We start from the raw sequence: 23,595 nt of genomic DNA, 5'->3' as shown, positions 1-23,595 counted from the left end.
GCTGAAATTATTAATCCGGTTAATCGGATTAATTGTGATTAATCGATTATTAAAAATAATCAACAAATTTTGTCATTGAGTATACAGAATTAAAAAAGGTTTTTTACTGGAAGAACAACACACTCATTAACACAGTAATTAATCAAAACTATACAAAAACTTACTTACATTTCTCATTTAAGATAAAAACAAGCTAATTTGTTTTAACCCAAACTCTTCAAGTCACAGTTTTAACTTCACTCGGTTCAAATTATGTAAATAAAATCTTTTTTATGCACATTTTGCTACCCAGTTATTAATTAGCTAATAGAAAAAATTGTCTTACTTTTCACATGTTCATGTTAGACATATTTTTTTTAAGTTTAGATTAATTTTTTGCTACAAATGATCAAACATTCACTAAAGGAATGTTGTGTTATTGCCTTTTAGACAATAAAATGTTTATTTTCTTAATTTAAAAAGAAATATAATTGTTTATTTGCATCTTAAATGTATTTCTAATATTACTTAATATTTTTAAAATACAATTAATTGATACATTAATCGACAACTAAAATAATCGTAGTATTATTTTTATATCTGATGTAATTATATCGATGTTTTGGTGAAAGTAATTGAAATACGAACAACTAATAATAATATAAGTGCAACTCAGCTGTGTTCACAATCAATGCATCACCTGAATCAGCGATTGGAGGTTTCATAAAACGTTCAAACTTTTAAAAGTAACAGTATGTAGTTATTGATTAAGGTGAAAAAACCCATAGAAACCTTTTTAGTTTTTTTCTTAATCCAGATGTGGTGAATTAACAGGGATTTCCCTCTTTCTCCTTACCTGGACTTCTTTTATTTTTAAACTTTTCCCTCTGTCTGCAGGACTCTAAATGGCGTCCTTTCATATTGAAACCGCTTCCTTCTCCTCTCATGAAACCCGTCTTGGTTTTTGTCAATCCCAAGAGCGGAGGCAACCAGGTGGGTGAATCTTCTTACACCTGTCTCTCGCTAGCAGCACCTGAAACGCTGCTGTTAGCCTTCATTGTTTCATACGTCTGCATCTTCAGGGTGCCAAGCTGTTGCACATGTTCATGTGGATCTTAAACCCCAGACAAGTGTTCGACTTGTCACAAGGTGGACTAAGAGAAGCGTGAGTAATCTTTTCTTATCTCTAGAAAGAAGATCTGAATCTCCTACACTGAAACAGTGGCCTGAATTCAGATTTTTTTTATTAAATGAGTGGAAATCTGTGGTATATTTTAAACACCAGCTGGACAGGATTTTAGGTTTTTGAGTCTGGAGAGGAATTCAATCTCGACACAGAAAGGAACCATTTTTTTCTGCAGCCGTCTCTCATTCAGCTGCTGTTTCAATTTTCAGGTTGGAATTGTATCGCAAAGTGCCAAACCTGCGGATCCTGGCCTGCGGTGGAGACGGCACAGTAAGACTCTGTGCTCATTTTTTAACCAGTTTTTATTATTTACCAAGATCCTGGAGCTTTCTTTACCTCTCTGTAGGCAGAGGTCGGTAAAGTATCCAGAAATAATATTTTTTTTACATATTTTTACTCAAGTAAAAGTAAAAACGTTAAAAGGCAGTTGAGTCATGAGTAACTGATCGAAACATCTGATTTAGTATTTGAAAATGATATAATCAAACAGACAAAAATGTAAAATTAAGGCCACAATCTGGTATTTTAAAGACTGAAATAATATCTATATATATATATCTGTATATATATATATACATAACATGATTACAAATTACCAGATTTAGGCAGCACATTTAGAAATCATCAAAAATTATGAAACGACTAATTATGATGAATCAATTATTGAAATAGTCGTCAACTAATTCCAGTAACTGATTAATTGTTAACTGCAGCAGACAGACCAATTGGTGAAAAAAAGAAAACGTATTCATAGCTGTAATTATGCCAAAATGTACAAAAATATATACGTCTTGCATTTAAGACGTGAATATGTTTTAGCCAAAACGCCTCAAGTTGTATAATTTTATTTTCACATGGTTCAAATTCACTAAATGAATGCTGTGTTTTTAAATTTCAGGCAATAAAATATTTATTTTCTCATTTAAAAAAAAAAAAAATTAAAGCAAAAAAGAAATGAATTGTTGGTTTATTTGCATCTTTTAATGCGTTTCTAATCTTGTATAAATATTAAGTGTTTTAATAAGAAATCTGTAGAATTTATCTACATCTTTTATCCAATTAATCAATTAATTGACTGAGTAATTGCTAGAATAATAGATTACAATATATACTTAACAGCAAAAACACAAAATTACAAAGTTATAAATTAAACTCCCTACAACCAACAATTGAACAAACATTACATTTTGATGAGTGACATCACCAAAATTATACATATTAAATAAAATAAAGCAATAAACTAATACTTACAGTCAGTAATAGATACTGCATGTTAGGACAAAGTAAAGTTATTCCAAATGGCTCAGCCGGTGGAAAATAACGTTAGAAAAACAAAATTTTAGCGCAAGGGTGAGTTTGTATCTCATTCATTTTTTGTTTTGTCTTAATTTAGTGAAATTACTCACAGTGAGTGGAATATCCACTGTAAAAAGTACTACACTTTTAGTGTAGTTTTTGCACTAGAAATACACTAAAAGTATTTTTTTTTTTTTTTTAGAAAAAGTTACTCAGGTAACTGTAAGTAACTAAGTGTAGGTATTTACTACCCACCTCTGTCCGTAGGTGGGGTGGATCCTCTCCGCTCTCGATGAGCTGCAGATGAATCCCCAGCCTCCGGTCGCTGTACTTCCTCTGGGAACAGGAAATGACCTCGCCAGGACGCTCAACTGGGGCGGGGTGAGTTTCCAGCCTTGACTCATGTTGCAGAGTAGACGGCAGACGGGGTTTTATTTTATCCTCCAGTTATTTCAGTACTTTTTTTTTTCACACAGCAGGTGAAGTTCGTCTGTTTTTGTCTCGCGTTCTGAAAATAAATGAGGTGTTTGCGTCTCCAAAGCCTCTGGGAGTTTCAGGGAAACCCACATTCCAGGATGTCTGAGCGCTCTTCCGGAGCATTTCAAGCCTTGACCTCTGTTTGACCTCCTCGAAGCCGCTGACACATCGAGCACAGAAGATTTAGTTACAGTTGATCTTTTACCTGTTTCCTTTCGAAATATTCCGCTTGTTCTGAATGAAATCCCCAGAAGTCAAAAATAATTTAAGAATGTTAAATAAACAAAACAAAAAGTATTCTTCAGTGGTGAAATTAAAGACACCATGATGGTAAGATCTGTCAAATCAGATTCAGAAACCATCTTCCCACAGGTTGCTAATTGGATTTCTGAACTTTGACTAGGCCATTTTACAGCATTTGTACAGGTGGTTCAAATTCTTGAAAATACTTGAGTTTCAATTAGATTTGGAAAGTGCTTGATATTCTTACTGCACAATTTTAGAATAAAGTTCAATCTAAATCTGGAAAATACTTACAGTTTGAGTTAGATACTTTCATACGCCTCATAAAGACACAGACCCATTTTTTTTCTCACTGTCTGAAGTTAAATCAGACCAAAATGTTCTTATTCTAGTTTAATTAGAACTACCTAAATTATTTCTGTTTGCAAAATGCCAGAAAACTTGGCGAGAACAATTTTTATTTTATTTTTGAATGTTTATTATTTCTAACTGCTCAGTGACTTATTAATCTGTGTAGTTAAAATAGAGGTTGGCTTATATTTTAGGCATTACTAGGCATTACATGTGACTGAAATTGAGGATTTTTTTTTGTTAAATTATTTTTTTGTTCAGGTTTATAGAGTGGGTGAGAGGAACATTTCAGAAACATTGAAATTTTGCAATATTTTAGTTTACTTTGTCTCTGCTGTAGAATATAAAATATTATCACAAACATTATTAACAACAATGATAAATTATATTATACAATAGCGAATTTAAAGTGTTTTTTTTAGTTAATTTGTTTTGTTTTTATCTGGAAATTGTGATGCTGGAAAAGTTGGGGAACTTACCTAGAAAGTCCTTGAAAAATGCTTGACTTTTACAATTGGAAAAGTATACACATCCTTCCCTTAGCATGATGCTGCCACCACCATGTGTTCAGGGTACAGTAACAGCTTTCCTACACACACAATGCTTCAAAATTTGGTCTAATCTGACCAGAGCATTCGTTAAACAATTGACTTAGTTTTTGTCAATCTTCCACTAAATCTGGATTTGTGGGACTAATAAAACTCCTTTCAACGCCTGAGCTGTGGCTCTCTGCAGCTCCTCCAAAGTTACTCTGAGCATCTTGGTTGATGCAAAAGTACAGATGAGACAGTCTCTGCAGTTTAACTGATTTGTTTTAAAAAAGTCCTCTACCTTTATCCATTCTTTATTTTTATTTTTTAATAAATCCACTGGAAACGTAGCAGTGCTTTATTTTTCATACTTTCTCAAATGAAAAGGCAAAACATGGAACATATCGCTGCATAAGTAGATATATTAGTCAGTAACTAGGAAGCATTAGTCAGCAGTACAGATGAGTTTTAATGATGGCCTGTGAGCAGAGTTTAATTTCTAAAGATTCAGCTCAATAAGAGCGAAGCTGTTTGATCTGAAGCGAGGTCGTCCAGACGACTTTGAGATACTTCTGATCCACGGAGAGATTGACGCTTCCAGAGAAGATTAGACCGAAACAACTTCTAGCTACCATATGTGCAAGAGCTCTGCCCTTTTCATCCTCTGCACACGCCTGACTGCTGTTCTTTCTTTTTGTCTCTTTTTATCTTTTTCCATTTCCTAATCCCTCCTTGCTTCATTTTCTTCATATTTTTTTCTCTCTTCTTTCCTCTTTTAGACGTCTGGTTTAATGCTCTCGTCTTTATCTTCTCTGCAGGTCTGTGTTAAAGTGAGGTTGTCCTTTTTAGCTCTCTGCAATCAGTGTGTCTGAGGAAATCAGAAAAAATTGACACATTTTGCATTTAAGCTCATTTTATATTAGAAAAGATGCAAACGATCAGTTCATTTCTTTTTTAAATAAGAAAATAAACATTTTATTTCCTAAAATGCAATAACTTAGCACTCCTTTAATGAACGCTAAATCATTTCTAGTTCTTTCTGCTTGGGGATGCAACTAACATTTATTCATATTTAAATTTAAATTCAGATGAGAAGAAACCAAGTTCAAACATCCTGATTTCTTCCTGTTGTTTCTGTTTTGCTGCAGGGTTACACAGACGAGCCCGTGTCGAAGGTTTTGTGTCACGTTGAGGACGGTTCGGTGGTGCAGCTCGACAGGTGGAACCTGCTGGTGGAGAAAACTGCGGTCCAGCCAGAAGAAGGCACTCAGAAGGTCAGGGGTCAAGGGTCAAGCCAGAAAATGGGCTGAATTTATTCCTAAACATGTTTTTCAGAACAAGGAATCTGTGAAACTGTTTTGTTTTTGTTCTAAATGTTTTTATTTTTGCATATTTTATGTGTAAATACTGATTATGTGTTGCACCAGTGTCTCTCTGGCAAATTACTTACTTTGCTATAAATTTCCAATTATAAACGTTTGCACATTGATATTTAAATATGTTTTTTGTTCCTTTTAAGCTTCCTCTGAATGTTTTCAACAACTACTTCAGCCTCGGCTTCGATGCTCATGTCACGCTGGAGTTCCACGAGTCCAGAGGTCTGTTTCACAAATTCCCTTCGCAAAAGTATTCACACCCCTTCAGACTTCAATTTTCAATGTACTTTTGTCAAATGTATGTGCTAAAACATTTAAAACCACACTTACACTTCAACATAACGCACTTCTACATGTTTAAATCCCAATAAATACATTGTAGTTTGTTTCCAAAACATCACAAAATGTTAATATTCAAGGGATGTGAATAATTTATCAAGGTTCTATTGTATTGTTATATCAAAGCCCTGAACTCTCCATGTTTTCTGCACACATTGATTGAATTTTCCTCTGTTTTTCGGCGTTTTGTTCTCTTCCAGAGGCCAACCCGGAGAAATTTAACAGTCGCTTCCGCAACAAGATGTTCTATGCTGGCGTAAGTGTCCTCCATGACAAACTGTTTAAAAACTTTGACTGGATAGTTTACATTTGTCTTCAGTTTGCTGTAATTCTGCCTTAATGACCCTCACACACCCTGCAGGAATGAGGAACAGTAAATCAAGGGAAATTTATCTCAAAAACAACTAAACATTGGCCTTTATGAGAAAGTGGTTTCCAAGTTATTTATCATTAATGAGCTACCTGACTTGTGCAATATTCATCCAGAAAGCTCACAGAGCAAATGTCATGCTCTTAATAATTCATCTGACCTTAATCCTGAGGAAAAACCAAGCAAACCTGATAGAATACCGCTTTGTTTCCAGTGATAAATTTAACTAAAATCAACTTGAAAGTGATGAACAGATGTTACAAAATCATCCAGCCGACTTTTTTCTGCAAGACATGAGCTGAAAGTCAGAAAGGATGGGCGGCAGTTGAAGCGGAAACGTAGAGAGGAGTTATCTCTTTTTAATGAGGGAAATGTAATGAACTGTAATTCTGTTTGATTGGCTTCTTCTGTGTGTTTATCTGCCTGTGTGTGTGTATGTGTGTGTGCGTGTTCAGGCTGCATTCTCAGATTTCCTCCAGAGAAGCTCCAGGGACTTGTCGAAGCACGTCAGAGTGGTGGTGAGTGTTAATACGCTCTTCCTCTCTCGGCTCGTATCGTCTTCCGTGTCGACATGTCTGGGTCGGGTGATTAAACGCGCCGTCCTTCAACTTCTCTTTGGGGGTTGACCCTGAGGAGGAGTCCCACTGGGGTTCCTCACTCACATTCACTTCATGTTAAAACAAATAAATAGATCTTCACGGCCTAGAAGGCAGGTTTAAATGGGATCTATTATTCAAAACTTAAATTGTTTTGTACTTCCATTTGAGTTTCTAGTGCTTCTGAAAACAGTCCAAGCTCTTAAAATGCACACACAGACATTTTTTGTCAATAACTTCACTTTTTCGGTGAAAAAAAGTTAGCAACCCCAACGGAGTGACGCCTGTTACCTAGCAACACCAGTGGAGCTCCGGCACGTTTGGTCAGCTGGTTTTACTGTGCTGTACAATGGCTGCTGGAAAAGACAAATGTTTTGTTGTTGACTTACCATGGAGAAAGCTCTTGCTGCATTCTTGTTGGTTGCGCAGAAGGCTGTACTTCTGCTATTCAAAGCTGTAAGGTTGTGTAATTAAGCATCTGTGTGCAGCCGTTTTCGCTTGCGAGTGTAAACATTGAATTGGGGACGTGGCCAGTAGCTGCTTATTTGGATTTAAAGTGACAAGAGGTCCTAAAACAGCTCGAAATTTGATTATCTAAGAATAATTTTGTTTAAAAAAATGGAAAGAATGTTTTATAACACCCATAGACCTGTCCTAACCCTTAAAATGGTGGTTTTGTCCAGTGACACCAATGAAGAAGAATTACTTTATTCATTCCAGCAGGGAAATGAGGACAACACGTTATCTTTGACACATTCATTAAGCTGCTTTACTGAATTAAACCAGGTGGTTTCCATGTGACGGATCCCATCAGGCAAACGACCAAATTCATTATAATTTCAGTCCAGATCAGATATTTTTCCTTATTTTATTCCATCCACAAGTTAGATATTTTCACTAGAAACCAGACTAAAACACCTGGTAAGATTTTATGTTTTTGCAGAGTGTTTACTCTTGACACTAAATCCAAGCGTAGTAGTCGATGTTAATGCCGTCTTTATTGTTCCCAATGGGAGCCATTACTGTTTGTTTTTTTTACAGATGCTCCACATTAACTCCAGCTTGGAGTAAAATAACGCTTCAAATAAATCATTAAAATCAATTAATTAGCGTCACAATTATGCCCACGAGGTGTTTATGTAATCTTATGACTTCAGCTGTGTTTAACATCAGCATAAAACCATCCCCGTCCCCTCACAGCTAAAACATTAAATCTCTGCTGCTTTAACAGTCATAACAGTTCAATTATCTCTTGTTATGAGTTGAATTAAAAATATTTTACAGCACCAATTACTGGTGTGTTGGAACCCCTACTGTGTGATCTGACAGTAGAAACCAGGAAGTGAGCTTAACGTTTGAGCGCCCTGTCAAAATAAAAGGCGGGTCTCTGGTTCTGGTTGGACGTGGTTCTGCTGTGCAGGCGTGACTCTGGCTCTCTGCTTTCTGCAGTGCGATGGAACGGATCTAACGCCCAAAATCCAGGAGCTCAAGTTTCAGTGCATCGTGTTTTTAAACATTCCCAGGTGGGTCGGTCACAAACGCATCCAAACTGATCGAAGGTTTTACAAATATTTTCTATATTGGAATTTTGCTAAACTCTTCAACATTTGCATAAAAGGCAATCTAACCTTTTATGCAAATGGTTTTATGCAAACTCCACCTAAAAGATGAAAACTTTCTGTAGTGAGGCTTCGACTACAGCACATAAGCTTCAGTTTATGAATTTTAAATGTTAAAAAGAACCTTTTCTGAAATGAACAAGCTTGGCAGTAATGTGTAATTACAAGTGATGTGTACTTGCTGAGCAGGATATATATGTGTATATTGTAACCTAATATACAAAATATAAATCAGAAAATATTTAGAAAAATAGCAACTTTTTAAATAAATACACTAAATTCAATATTCTTTCTATTTTATGTTGGAAAAATGTGTAAAACATAAAACAAAATGCCAAATTTTATTATTAAATCACACAATAAAATTATATATAATGAATTTAGAAATGCATCTCTTTCAGTTTTATTTTGTAACATTACATTTTTTTTATTACAATAAATAAACAAAAAAATCTCCAATTTATATTGGTTAGGAAGTGCTGCAACACAGCATTATAAAATAATTAAATAAAAGTTATAATTAAATCTTTTAAAGTAGAATAAATATTCATTTTGGCATGCTTTCACATTAACTTTATTATTTGAACATTTAAATAATAGATAAATGTACACATTTATTTATTATCAAGTACACATATTTTTATTAATGTTTATATGCTCTATTAATTGTTTTTATATATTAAATTTTTTTTTAGTTTTATATCTAATAATGAATGTATTTATTAAATTACTGAAATCATTACAGATAATATTTTTTTTATTTTGCTTGATACAGAAATATTTATTTAGTGAGCACAGAATCATTAAATATTTAATACAATATTTAAACAAGTGTTTCCATTTTTTTCCAAGAAAGAAACCATTATTATATTATATATTTCTGATTAGTATGTTTATTGATATTTTTGCATACAGTGTTTACATATACCAGTGCAAAACACCTCCAAAAAAGTAAAATAAAATAAATATGCACTAAAATAAATAAAAAATAATACATTGATGCAAAAAAAATAATCCATATTATTTAAATCAATTAAATATTGATTTAATTATTTACAAGTTTATAGGATTTTAGGAAACGTTTATTAAGTTTTGCTACTAATTTTTAATGATATTTTTATTTCTTGATGCAAAAGGACACATCTGATGTTTCTAACTTTCTAAATGAGATTTTTCCACTTGATTGCTGAGGCCTCTTAGAAACGATGAGACTCTTGAACCAGAGCAGGATCCTAGAAGTGTTCTCTGTTAATTGGGTTCAGTGCTTCAACCCGTCTGCTGCTGACTCTCATATCTTTGGAGATGATTTCTGTCCTCAGAGGAAGAAGAGCAGCTTCCTCTCTGGGTGCATGAAGATGACTGTCATAGCTGCTGGTGTTTGATGTGTGACATGCAGGTACTGCGCTGGCACCATGCCGTGGGGAAACACCGGAGACCACCGAGACTTTGAACCGCAGCGCCACGACGACGGCTGCATCGAGGTCATCGGCTTTACCATGGCCTCTCTGGTGAGAAAAACACTAAAAAACATCAGCCGACAGAAAAACCTTTATGTTCTACTAAACCGTACATGTCTGTGTCCTCCACCAGGCGGCGCTACAGGTCGGCGGTCACGGTGAGAGGCTTCACCAGTGCAGAGAAGTCGTTCTCACCACTTACAAGACTGTACCTGTTCAGGTAACCAACATGGATGTAGTTACACGTGATGACCAGCAGGTGTCACCGTTGTGAAAATACAGTTTGTTTAAAGTCTCTTATTTCTGAATCATTTAATGTTTAATTACTTCCCAGGTTTTATTAACAGTAAACCTTATGAAGTATTATTATTGTTTTTCAACCCTAACAGAGCTGAAAATAAAAGCATTTAGTGAACATGTACCACGTTATATTAATAACTGACTATATAATAAATTCAAACCTGTAATCTTTTGAGATGGTCTGGATCAATATATGCTGGTTTAGTCACAATTATTTTCTTTTGGATTTTAAAAACTCTTTCACACATTTTTATACCTTTTTTTTTTAGGCCACTAAAAAAACATGAGTTAATGTGTGAAACATATGACAAAAAATTGGATAAGAATTTGATTATTTTTTCTGTTACTTCTCTCTTTCTCTGTTTCACCCCCTCTCTCTCTCTCTCTCTCTTTCTTTCTCTCTGTTTGTCTTTAACCTTCACTACTTTTTCCCTTCTTTTCTGTCTTTCTTTCTCTCTCCCCATTTGTCTCTCCATTTTTCTCCTTTTCTCTCACTTTTTTCTCTCTCTCTCTCTTTTTCTTTGTATTGTATCGATTTGTATAATTTTTTCTTTCTCTCTCTCTCTCCTGCTCCTGAATTTCCACCTTTTGTTTTCCATCCATCCATCCAATTAATTGATATTTTATTTAAACTTTAAACTAGGACTGCAGAACGTCAATACAATTTCTAAAACTTGTGTTGTCAATACAGTTCTTTTTTTCTATAATTAAATTTGTCATCACAATTTTCTCTTAGCTTTAACATTTCAGCTGCTAAAAACATAAATCCGCTCCAAGCATCAAAAGCACTTAGACCTTCCAAAATATTATATTTTCACAAAATATAATATTTGCGTAATGATGAAAATAGTGATGTCATATATTGAGTGTCTCTACTTGCAATGTTTTTTTATTTTACAGGGAAGTCTTGAAGAATAATAATGTTGTGTGTGTGTGTGTGTGTGTGTGTGTGTGTGTGTGTGTGTGTGTGTGTGTGTGTGTGTGTGTGTGTGTGTAGGTGGACGGCGAGCCGTGCCGACTGGCTCCTTCCACTCTGCGCATCTCCCTGCGAAATCAGGCCAACATGGTCCAGAAGAGCAAGAGACGCACGTCGGTGCCGCTGCTCAACGAGTGAGTCAGCTCCTCACACACACACACACACACACACACACACAGGCCGACACACACAGATAGAGATTGAGACGGATGAACTGGGCCAGCCATGTTGCTACAGAGAGACCGGGCTGCAGCTCACACTAACCGAGTCACACAATCTGTTTGGTGAGTTCACTGCTCTCAGCATCGCTCTGCAGATTTGACCCAGTCAAAGGAGGGACATGTGCTTGAATAAATGAAACCATTAGAGATGTGGAGGTTTTACAGATCAGGAGACATTTTGAGGATTTAACACTCTCTGTCATCTCCCTGTATTTAGTATATAAATGTAAATGTGAGTCTTTTTTCTGCTTTTCGTAGTGAGCTACAGTAGATGTGTGTATGTGGCAGAAGGGCTGGGCGAGAAATAAAGTCTAAGATATTTTTATATTTGATCCGATTTTTGATTTCTTAAACTTTTTTTCTCACGTTATTTAAAAAATTTTCTTTTATTTCAGTCATCACTTCTGTGAGGGTTAGTGTAGAATAAAGATTAAATCCTACTAGAAAAATGTCTTAAAACTATGAGGAAAAACTTGTTTTATTGGAGAAAAAAAAGCTCAGGTAATTAATATTTAGTTAATTTATTTTTTGCGTCTGAGTTCTCATAAAATTACTTCTTTATTCTGCAAATATTAAGATTTTATTCTGGTGTTATTTCAGCTTTATTCCTGTAACATTATGTACAGAAGTACACCCGCACATTAGGGGCATTGGAGGCAAAAAAAAAAAAAGATTTTGAGATTAATTTCTGAAATTTTCTAGAAAAAAGTGGGACATTTCTGAGTTTCGAAAGTAAAAATTTTTCAACTTTTGGAACTTAGAAATGTTCTGGGTTTTTTTTCTAGAAAATAATCTAAACATTTCTGAGTTCTTTCTAGCAAATGTTTGACTTTTGAAATTCAGATATTGCTTAGTTTTTTTCTAGAAAATGTCTGAAATTAATCTAAATATTTCTAAGTTTATTATCAGAAATTAACCTAAAATGGCCCTAATACAGCACCGTACAGAAACACTTTGGGGCCACTCGAGAAAAAAAAAATTCAGACTTGATCTCAGAAGTCAAAATTCTGGGGGAAAAAATTAGCTTTATTTTTCATTTTAAAAATTAATTGAATAATAATAATAATAATAATTGACCTGAATAACTAGGTCAACTAGTAAATAGAAACGGAAAAACAATAAATAAATAATAAATAGAAACGGAAAAACACGCTTCTCATACAAGATGGCCGACAACCCAGGGAGCACATTAGTGGAAAAAAATCCAGATTTTCCCCCCAAAAATGTAATTTTCAAAAGATAAAATCTGTTGATCGCCCAGCCTTTTGTGGTAGAAAGAAGAGTAAAGACTTTAGCTTCTTGTTGTAGTATTTAGTGTCACTGCTATGGGACTGTGCTATCAATGTTTTGTCGACTTACCTTTTGGGATTTTCTCCATCTTTTCCTCCTCCTCTCCATCCTTTTCTTATTTTCTTCATCCGTCCAACACACTTACCCCACCTTTTCTTTTTCTTTCTTGTTGTCTCCTCTCTCCACCGCCATCCGTCCGTCCTCTCTCCCGTGTTTGTCGTATTTGTTTGCGTTTGTGCGGCTGTAGTATTCAGAAGGTGTGTGCAGCTGATCTGCGCCGCCTCTCTGCTCCCCCCGACTCCTTCTCTGTGTAAGTACCTCTAACCCCTGTTCTGTCGCTGGACGCTCGCGTGTCTCTGTGCACGTCGGCGCGAATGAAAAGGTGCCGTCACGTTTTATCCGTCAGGTTTGGCCCATATTTGAAGGCCGTGTCACGGAAATCACTGCAGCTATTTCTACAGTTTAATTTTTAGCTAATCATAATGTTCTGAGCAAAAGTCAGATCTGAGGAAGGGATTTCAGCGAGGAAAACCTTTTGGGTTTTAAATAGTTTCCAGGTAATAAACATTACAGAATTTGAAATAAAAAGAATCTCAGCTTAAGCGTACTCACTTCAATTAACAGGTGGGTAAACAGAAAATAGTATTTTAGCAACAATAAGATAATTCCTTAAGAGATTTGTCGCAAAATATTAGAGGTGTCAAACTCATATTAAAATCTTAAATGTTCTTAAAGGGCCAGTTGCACCAAAATGTTTTGATAAAATCCATTAAAAACTGTTAAAATGTCAATAAATAACCGTTTCTGCACTCATTAAGTATTTTTTCACATTCATCAGTCTCACCAGGATTTTGCAATAACAATAAAAGATTTTGTTCTTTTTGCTAATTTAGAAATAATTCCAATTATTTCTGCAATATTTGTGCTTATCTATGACAGTAAATGTGACCATAAACATTCTGGTAGATTTGAATGTTGTGGTGCCATTACAGTCTGGTGTAATTTTGTTTATTTTTGTGCATTTTCTTTGCAGAGCTGAAACAATTAATTAGATTAATCATTTAATCGTGATTAATTGACATAATTGTCAACTAATTTATTAATCAATTAATCGTTAACTGGAGTACAGACTCTAAAAAAAGCCATTTGCTGAAGGAACAACATGCTCAGAGCAGTGATTAGGCCAGAACTGTTCAGAACTTATATAATTTTGCAGTTAAATAAAAAAAAAACTTTCTATGTCCTACTCAGAACTTCTTAAGTGACATAGTTTAGCTTCGCAAGTTGATAAAGTATTTTATAGATGCAGATGCGTCCTTTGCATCTACAAATACTAAATCTACACTATGTGATTACATTTTAGGCAATAAAATGTTTATTTTGCTATTTAAAAAAGCAATTGAATTATTTATTTCCAACATTTTAAGCTTTGATTAAAAAATCTGCGTTTTTTGTCCGATTAATCGTCAGCATAATTGATAGATTATTTGATAACTAACATAATTGTTAGTTGTTTGTTTTGTCTTAATCAGTTCAGAAGGATCAAAACGTGTTTAGACCAGAAGAATATTGAAGAATTTATTACAAAAAGACCAATTTTAGCTTTAGAGTTTATGAAAATGTTTCTTTTATGATTAAAAACAATAATGTTTGTGTTGCAACAGCACAAGTTCATAAGTTTGATGGGAAAACGTACACATTTTAAAACGTAAAGCAGGTTTTTTGTATATATATTTTTTTAAAGCATCAAATATGGGTCAAACTGCTGTGCTGTGTTGAATGTAAGTGTCTGTTTGTACAGGAAGTGTTTACTAAAGCGAGGAAGTGTTTGGCGGCATGCTGACGTCTTCTCAGTGTGCTTCTGCCTCGTCTTTATTTTTTCCTGCTGTCGTCCCTTTAATTTTACTGTGAGCTCTGCTTTTATTAGATCTCCCCTCAATGTGATGTCTTTGCCCTTTCCATACAAAAATACCTACTTATATAATATCTGAGGAATAAAAGTGAGTTGTTTTTTAAAATTCTGTAACATGTTGAGGTGCAGGGACAGTTTCCGATGGTTTTTTGTTTCTTTTCCAGCATCTTTTGAAACATCACCAGAGCTCAGATTTGATATTGTGCTGCTGAATTAGATTTAAAAATGTTTTACAGCCTCCAGTTAGTGAGACTTTATCTTTTAAGGCTCTAACTAAGAGGAGAACCAGACAGCAGGAACTAAACGTTGCAAAATTGTCAGATTTAGTTGTGATTTGTGAGTGTCTGTGTGTGCCTGTGAGCGTAAATACAAAATACATACAGTGCCTTCCTAAAGTATTCAAACCTCTTGAAGTTACATTACAACCATAAACATCAGTGGAGCTTAATGTGAAGTGGAAAAATATATAGGTTTCAATATTTTTACAAATATAAACCCCCAGTTACTCATGAAGTCACTTAATTAGATTGTTATTATAAAGATTATTTCACTGATAACATTCTGAAAATGTCTTGTTACAGGTTAAAAAATTTGTGAAACTATAACTTATTTATCAATATTAAGGAATTATTTAGTTTAAACAAGCTCCTATTTCTGGCTGAAAAGTCACTGGTAATTTCAACGCTGGGTTTCCTTAGGTGGAAACTTCTGAAATTATTTTTTACAAAGTGCATTGATATGACATTTGATGACATAAACTGAATTAAACTGAAAGGTAAAATGTAATACACAAAACATTCCTTTGTTTTTTGGTGTTTAACTGGACCTTTTCAGGTGAGTGTATAAAACACACACTGCTATTCCTAGAGCTTCAAATATTAAATTCATGCATTTTTGACTGAAACAATAATTAATCATGATTAATCAATTAATAATAGATTTTTTAAAAAGTCTCAGAGAAGTCATTTTAAAAAATAAACTCCTTTTAAGGACCTTTTGCTATTAATTAATGAGTGAATTCAAAAATTAGTCATTTAATCTATAAAAGATCAAGAGTTTACTAAAGGAATGCTTTGTTTTTGTGTTACGCAATACAGTGTTTATTTTCTGAATTATTTGGGGGGGTTTGCATAGTTAATGTATTTCTAGTAGTGCATAAAAAGGCTGAAATGGTTAAATACAGAATCTGCGAAATGTTCCAATTTTTAATCGATTAATCATCAACATTAAATATAAAACATAACATAAACTAAAATGATAAAGTTGCAGCATTTAAATGCATTTTAAGTCCTGTCCAAATTTTTTATGCACATTTGTCCAAATGTAAAAAAAAAACAACAAAAAAACTTTTATCACACTGCAAAAATGGAGGCCATCTTTGTTTCATGATGAGCAGAAACATGGTGAATATTTTTGATCTTAAAAATCCATAAAACATTATTTTAAAAAACCCAGATTGAGTTTGAAAATGTCTAATATTTTTTTTATTATTTATAAAAACATTTAAAAACCACGTTAGATTTTATTTCCTTTTCCCAATTTGAATAAACAGACTGACGTTTGTGGTTGTAAATGTGAATACTTTTCCGGGTCGCTGCTCCGTTTCATGTGTGCGCTGCCAGCTTGTCTGATCCGTGCGCGTGCACGTACATGCACTGGCATGTTCTTCCCTTGCAGCCCTCATGCGGTTCCGGACCGTCTGCGGCTGCGTGTGAACCGGATCAGCCTGCAGGAGTACGACAGGCTGCAGTACGACAAGGAGCGACTGCGAGACATCTGTAAGGCCGGTTAAAATAATCACTTTCCTAAAAAAAATTGAATAAATGCAATATTTTCAAGAAAAATTTGAACACCTGAGTAAATTTTCACAAAAAACTTGTGATTAATCACAAGTTTGTAAAAAAAAAAAACTTGATTTTTTGTGATTTTTTTTCTGGAAAAATTTGACAAGTTTTCTTGACATTTTTGAAATAAAGCAGTTTGAGTACAAATTCAACAAAAACTCAGAAATCTTATGATTAATCACAAAATCACTTGGAAGTTTTCTAGACAAAAATTTAAAAGAACATTTTCTAAAAGTTTTTTTTATATAAAAACTATCTACAGGATTTTTTCCCCCTAGAAAAATTAGAAGAAAAAAAAAAGAACAACCTTTTTCTTGCAAATTTCCAAGTTTTTCTAAAACATTTTGAGATTACTCTCAATTTCTTGGGGCAAAAATGTGCAATTTTATTTTCTTTACATTTGTAATAATACATGGTAGCAGATTTTGCATGTTTGCTGTGTTAAACTGTATTATTTTCAGCAATAAGAACAGGATTTGGGCCACTTTGTTCCTAAATGCTTGCTATATTTAGCCAAATTTAAGAAACAATCTTTTATTAAAACTTGGTTAGAAAAATACTTTTTGTTGTACTTCAATGTACAACACAAGAAAAGAAAATTACATTGGTAATTTTTACCCTGATTACAAATTAAAAGTCTCCATCTGGATCAAAAAGCCAAATTTGTATCATTTTTGAATACAAGCTGGGGACCCAAATGGCCCCGGGCCGCACTTTGGACACCACTGCGCTAAGAGGAAGTAATTTAAAGTGTTTTTTTGTGTGTGTTGTGTTTTCCAGCAATCCCAGTAGGCATTGTGGTTGTGAGGGGCGACTGTGACCTGGAGACCTGCAGACTTTACATCGACAGATTACAAGAGGCAAGTTTTCATCTTCATCATCATCGCCGTCTGCTCTCTCTCCTCTGCTGTTGCTTCTTCCTCTTCTTCTTCTGTGTGATCCGGGTTATTTATATTCGAGTCGGTGACCTCGGAGCGCAGCGCTGCTTATTAAGCTGGTTGCCTCATGTGCTGGAAGCTTCTTGACTTTAACATGTGTGGAAGTTTGTGTGTTTTGTTTCTTCTTCGGCTGCTTGCTAACCTTCAAACCTGTCTGCTGTGCCTGCAAGGATTTACACCAGGCGCCATCTACTGGCCACAGAGTGCACTACCAGGTACTTCGCTTGGAGAGGGACAGAGTTAGGGAATATTTCTAGACATTTGGGCCTTTAAGTAGAGCTGGGTGATAAATCCAATTGTTGTTTTTTAAAAATTAAAATTTTGGAAAATCTGGATTTTTTTATTTTTTTTGCCAATTTTGTTTTACAGCTTCTGTTTATTTAAATGTTGAATTCAGCTAAACTCTACAACAAAATATAAGCCAGGCTATGATTTCCTTCATTTTTTATATAAGAATAGAAAATAAAGTCAAAATAATATGACAATAAAGTGTTAATATTACTAGAATTAAATATAAATATTAGAAGAATCAAGTGATAATTTTATGAGAGGTCCAATACAAAAAAAAACAAGAGTTTTTCCTCATTAAAACAACTTTCTTCTTGTAATTTTAAGAAGTTATTTTGGTAAAACTGCATCTTTATTCTGCTAGTGTTATAACTTTATTCTCGTGATTTAATACAAATTCTCTAAACCTCTAACATACAAATCACAGAAGGAAGGATTGAAATATTTATTTTTTCTTTTGTGATTAATTTAAAAAAATAAAATTCAGATATGCTGTAAGAAAAATACTGAGGTTTTACCTCTTAGTCATATCGCCCAGCTCTATTTTTAGGTTTTGATTTGTTATACCTTTCATTTGAAAAATGTTGCATTCTTTGTAATGATTTCATTTCATTTTATTTTTTATTTAATTCACTCATCAGTAAACATGAACAGTTCAAGTAGCAACTAAAGTAAATCATTAATGAAAATGAGCAGAAAAAATATTTGCCCCTATTTATATAAAGACTTTAACTTAGAAAACTAATAATTACACAAAAAACATCCAATAATTCATCATAAAGACTTTTTAAACTTTCTTTTAAATGCAGTGAGAGATTTAGTTTATCTCGTTTGTTCCATAATTTCCGTTCTGAATTTTTTTTTTCAATCTCTGCACCTTTAAGTTATATTCTCTTTTTACAAATTTGTTTTGAATATTAAGTATACAAGATATAAAATTTCCCAAACATCTTTCCCAGCTTCATATCCTTGCTTCTTAAATTTAGAGTTTCGATGCCGTCTGGAAAAGTTTGGATTTTATATATTTTTCAGATTCTAAAAAAATTACTTATATTTACAGAGATTATTTCCTATTTCATTTCCTAAATGCTGTCCTTCCATCCTTCTTGTTTCTCATTCCTTCGTTCTTCCTTCCCATCCTTGCTTCCTTTGATGCCTTTATGTTCTTTACTCTTTCCTTTTCTGCTTACTTTTATTCCACCTTGTGTGTTTTTATCCGGAAAAGACTATGCAAAACAGCTTTACTGTATCTATCTATGCATTCTTAATTGTTAGTTCAATAATAAAATAGTTTGTTTTTGATTTTTTGTTTATTTTTTTTACCTGCAGGATGAAATCAGAGGCGTCCCCATAACCAGTTCAACCAGTAGGCTGTCTCCTAACTGGAGCTTCCTGGACTGTGAGTTTCAAAAACACATTTAATATTTTGTATAATCTTATTAAGCAACTTGTTTTTGTTTCTTATGATTTCAGCGACATCAGCTGATCGTTTCTATCGCATTGACAAAGCTCAGGTAAGGGTGGCAGTCAGACGTCACCACACCTGGTGGGAACAGGTTCTTATTTCACTCTGACTGTTTTCTGCAGGAGCATCTTCACTTCGTGACAGAAATATGTCAGGACGAGGTTTTCATCCTGGACCATGAGGGACCAGTGGGGAGCCAGGCGTCGTCGGCTGGGATGCCAGATCTGGTGGTTGAACCTGCTGCAGGGTAAGAAAGCAACTTTTTTAGAATCATTTCATTTAATCTTTTTTTTTTTTAGTACTATTTAGTAGTTTAATGCTTCAGACTTCAGAGCAGGGGAATGTTTTAATGAAGAGGTCTGAATACATTGAGCCGTTAAATGTGGCTGCAGTTGCTTTTGTTGACCACCAGATGTCAGTAGATGACAGATTTGTTCAGCAAATAATACATTGGGGTTTTTTTTATTATTATTATTTAATGGGTCACTTTTTTGGTAAGAGAAATACATTTTTAAGGCACTTTCAGAGTTAATAATTTTAGAAAAGGTTTGTGTTTAAATATTTCCACATCTGTATAAGTAAAGTATTTAATTGTGCTCTTGGTGCAAAAGTTTAACAATAGATTAAAAAATTGCATAAATATGCCAAGGGGTTGCCGTGGCAACACAACAGAGCCTCCAGTATCACTTTAATATAGCACAACTGGAAGGAAGGCCTGAGTAAAAATAATATATGCTAACCTTTTCTTTTTTTAAAATAACCAGATTTGCTGCGTGGGAACATTTAATGAAATAATGTTTCATCTTTTTTATGTTTTTTTTTTTTTTTTTTCAGGGCTCCTCTGACACCTGATGAACAAGGTAACCCATGGCAACCATATTAAATAATGACATAATCCAAACCTACATAGCAAACATAATAGTTTTATGGTGTAACATATATGTGAAGTTTTAGATTTTTTTGAAAACAAAAACGCTACCACTCAAGAAAATTAATCTGAAGAGGCAAAAACATTCAGTGAACAGAATAAACACCATTAAAATGTAATAAATTAATAATGTAAACTCTTTGTTGTACTGAATTTTTCATATTTTTTCTATTCGACTTTTTGCAAAGTAAAAATCTGAGTGTTTTACTTTTTATTACTGCGTTTCCCTTCATCAACTCGTTTTGCATTAAAACAGTTTCAACTGTTCAAGAGAATTTCAAGAGGTTATTTTTGAATCGTGACGCATTAACCAGAATCATAAAATATTTCCATATTCTGCTTGTTTCTGGTGAATTAACTGAGACATGCCTGGACTTGTCTTGTTAAAAAAGAAAACCCTGGAGCAAAGTTTAGTTATTTACAGTCAGGAATTCCCTGAACTCTCTGTTACTGCTAATCATTTCACTCTTTATTTTTCTGCACTGCTTTCAGTTTCACGTCATAAAGGTTAAAAAGGAAATTTCTGCACATTTTCTTCTGTGTTTTAAGCTCCAAAAACCACTTATAAACTCAATTTATAACTTATTTCTTTTACTTTTGGAAGTTTTTGCATTTTAATTATGCAATTCTGCATCAACATTAAAATTATCTAGTGCCACCTCCAGGTAGATAATGATCATTTAGTGCCTATAAAATCATTTTAATGTGCTGCTGAGGCCACTTTTAGAAACACACATTTTATCCAGGAGTCAGACAGTCATGTGGTTTATTTCTGAGACAACAGGTTTGGATCTGTTGAACCTTTTAAATCACGATGAGTCAGATGTTTTTACATGTTCTCTTTCTAATGAAATTCTCCAGAAATCATGTGAGGAGATCTTGTCGTGACTTCGCTGTGTGTTTTTGTGTTTTGTTGCAGCTCTTCTAACTGCTGCCAGTACTGGAAATCTTCTACTGGTACGGTACTTTCCACTGGGGAAAAAAAAAGACTTAAAAACTCTAAAGCCAGTTCTGCCTGTTCGTTTACGTTAGGATAGAGTTGCATGAATGATCCACAGGGTTTTCCAGTCTGTTTAGGATTTCTATTAAACAAAAGCACCTGTGAGTCATTAAATTAATTAAGTCTGACACATTTTTCATTCCATAATTTAAAATATTTCTCTGTTTTTGTACAACTTTGTATTGTAAACTGAAGTATAAATCACCTTGTTTTATACAAACACAACCCATACATACAGAAACCAAAACTCTGAATCTCTGAATATGAAGTTATTTTTAACAAGCTTCCTATAAAACTTCTCTTTAAATCTATGTGTCATAGTTCTACCTGCTTCATCTTACATGACTTGTCTTAGCTGAATTTTGGGTCTCCGGTCCCTAAGCTAGCTTTTAGTCCACAATTGTTTGACTGTATTTTAGTTGAGATTTGAGAAAACTATTCCAGGTGTGATGATCATGTTGCTATCTGAAACAGTCATGTGCCTTCATAATTCTGCCCACTTCGTATATTTGTCCAGATTAGATTTAAATGTTTAGCTTCCAATAATTTCCACACAGCTCTTTTAGTTTCGTCAGAACAAAGTTTTGAGCTGCCTTACCAGAAGCAGGTGAGGCAGAGATGACATTGCACAAAACAAGTTTCACTTTTGCTTTCCCAAGTAGCAGCAGACCCAGGAAGTGTATAAGCGAGAGAGGAATGTTTATGTTATGGCAACAACAAAGCTAGCTAAAAGCTACTATGATACAGCATTTATGAGCTCCTTGATCCATAATACAAACAAAAACTTGAGTTATCAGTTCTGGGATGCAGAGGCCGTGTTTCACTCTTGATTTGTCCTGGATGAGTCCATGTGTTGCTGACCGAGGCTACGTTCACACTGCAGCCTGAAGTGACCCAATTCCAATTTTTTTTGTCAAATGAGATTTTTATTTTTTTATTTTTTTGCGTGGTCGTTCATACTTCCAAATACATGCGGCTTGTATGTGATCTGTAATGTGAACTGCAAACGACTGAAAGTGTCCCGCATGCGCAGTAGAGGGCGCAATAACGTCACATAATGTGCTCAGTAGGGTTCTACCAACCGCCATAAAAAAGAAGAAGAAGTAGTGGTGCTCAGCGTTTGCGGAAGTAAACATGGATGCGAACGGTAGAACTTAGCTTACACATTTGAAGTTGTAACTACTTAATCTTCATTATGGTCCGCCGGGTTGTTGATTTTCTTCCCGCTTGCGAGCATCAGGACTCAGAATAGTGACGTTTGTCGAGTATCAATGATGTTCAGGTTGGATGAATGCGATCTTCTGAGATTCAGGTCACATTTGAAAAGATCAGATATGTATCGGATATCTAAATGGCCTGGGTCGAAAAATGTCCGACCTGTGTTGTTCAGAATGTCATGAAAAAATCAGCTACCGGTTGCATTATAGCAAAAACAAACAAAAATCGGAATTGGGTCACTTCAAGCTGCAGTCTGAACGCAACCTAAAACTCCACCAAACATACTTCTGCTCAGTAGCTCAATATTTGTCTTATCTGTTTACAAAATGTTTCTCTGAACGTAGGTCGATTTGGCCAGGTTTGAATTTTAATCGATGTTAAAGGTGTTGATGCAACATTGGGTGTTCCATCCGTTTCCAGTTTCTCGAAAGTTTGTGGTTCTTAAACTGCACCGGTTTCTCATAAGCACTTCCTCTTTTTTCTAAATCAAGTTTATTTGCATTGCATATTTCAGCAACAAAGCAGTTGAAAGTGATATAGAAATAGAAATATTGTCCCGCAAAGGAGAAATTCAGGTGTAACAGCAGCAACAAATATAAAGACTTGCATCATTCAGTGTTCAATTATGAAACAAGCAACAAACATAACATTTTGTCAAAATCACCAACACATCAAATATGTTGATCAGTGTTTCATTACTTCTTGTCAAAGGCAGCTCTAACAAGGTGGGCTGAAGTCAGTGTTTCAGCTGTTTTGCAGTTTTCTGAAAGCTTGTTCCAGATTAGCAGTGAACTGCTGAACGGCTTGGCACTAACCCGGTGATACGTCGGAAATGAAAGCCTGGAAATGTTCTTTAGTTGGTAGAAGGCTGACTTTGTAACTGCCTTAATGTGACTCTGAAGGTTCAGGTCTGAGTCCATCACTCTGACTCTGGATTGTTCCTCTATAGGTTTGGATTAGAAATTTAAAAGCAATGATCCAAAGTATGCCTGAAAGCACTTCTTAAAAGTGGCATGTGATTTCAACGTATTTTTTTTTTCACTTTCTGCATAAAACCTGAAGATTTACTTACATTGTGGCATATTTTCTGTCCAGCTGACGGATAGTGTACGTCGAGGAGTCAGCTTGTTGGTGAGAGACTCCAGCGGTTGTTCTGCTTTACATCTAGCTGCCCAGAACGGACACACAGATCTGGTCAGCTTCATCCTGCAGCAAGGTGAGAAACTGGACTTTATTCTAATACATTTGGTAGATAATGTAGATGATTTTTATGATATTTTATTATTAATTTATTTGTTTCTTACTCTGCAGGTTCAAAAGTTCTCCTGGATTTAACCGACAGAGACAAGTAGGTTGGAAAATATGTTCACGTTGTGTATTAATTATGAAGATTTGC

The 23,595-nt window shown here is 34.5% G+C and overlaps 1 protein-coding gene across 4 annotated transcripts in view; it reads left to right on the top strand.

The window, feature by feature from the left end:
• Positions 1-23,595, top strand: part of dgki (diacylglycerol kinase, iota) — a 73,670-nt gene that overhangs the window by 43,358 nt on the left and 6,717 nt on the right. For 2 of the 4 annotated variants that reach the window (XM_028043854.1, XM_028043853.1), the window contains exons 10-32: positions 877-972; positions 1,062-1,144; positions 1,375-1,435; positions 2,729-2,842; positions 5,211-5,336; positions 5,582-5,660; positions 5,978-6,033; positions 6,603-6,665; positions 8,193-8,266; positions 9,759-9,870; positions 9,953-10,039; positions 11,117-11,229; positions 12,854-12,916; positions 16,196-16,296; positions 17,143-17,222; positions 17,471-17,515; positions 18,918-18,987; positions 19,062-19,102; positions 19,176-19,300; positions 19,888-19,913; positions 20,901-20,938; positions 23,295-23,415; positions 23,511-23,547. In XM_028043854.1, the coding sequence (XP_027899655.1) occupies positions 877-972; positions 1,062-1,144; positions 1,375-1,435; positions 2,729-2,842; positions 5,211-5,336; positions 5,582-5,660; positions 5,978-6,033; positions 6,603-6,665; positions 8,193-8,266; positions 9,759-9,870; positions 9,953-10,039; positions 11,117-11,229; positions 12,854-12,916; positions 16,196-16,296; positions 17,143-17,222; positions 17,471-17,515; positions 18,918-18,987; positions 19,062-19,102; positions 19,176-19,300; positions 19,888-19,913; positions 20,901-20,938; positions 23,295-23,415; positions 23,511-23,547 (1,811 nt within the window). The remainder of the gene's footprint in view (positions 1-876; positions 973-1,061; positions 1,145-1,374; positions 1,436-2,728; positions 2,843-5,210; positions 5,337-5,581; positions 5,661-5,977; positions 6,034-6,602; positions 6,666-8,192; positions 8,267-9,758; positions 9,871-9,952; positions 10,040-11,116; positions 11,230-12,853; positions 12,917-16,195; positions 16,297-17,142; positions 17,223-17,470; positions 17,516-18,917; positions 18,988-19,061; positions 19,103-19,175; positions 19,301-19,887; positions 19,914-20,900; positions 20,939-23,294; positions 23,416-23,510; positions 23,548-23,595) is intronic. The other 2 variants (XM_028043856.1, XM_028043855.1) reach the window with 2 other exon arrangements.

This window comes from Xiphophorus couchianus, chromosome 17 (assembly GCF_001444195.1).
Source record: "Xiphophorus couchianus chromosome 17, X_couchianus-1.0, whole genome shotgun sequence".
NCBI classification, from domain to species: Eukaryota; Metazoa; Chordata; class Actinopteri; order Cyprinodontiformes; family Poeciliidae; genus Xiphophorus; species Xiphophorus couchianus.
This window is presented reverse-complemented; position numbering and strand designations above follow the sequence as displayed.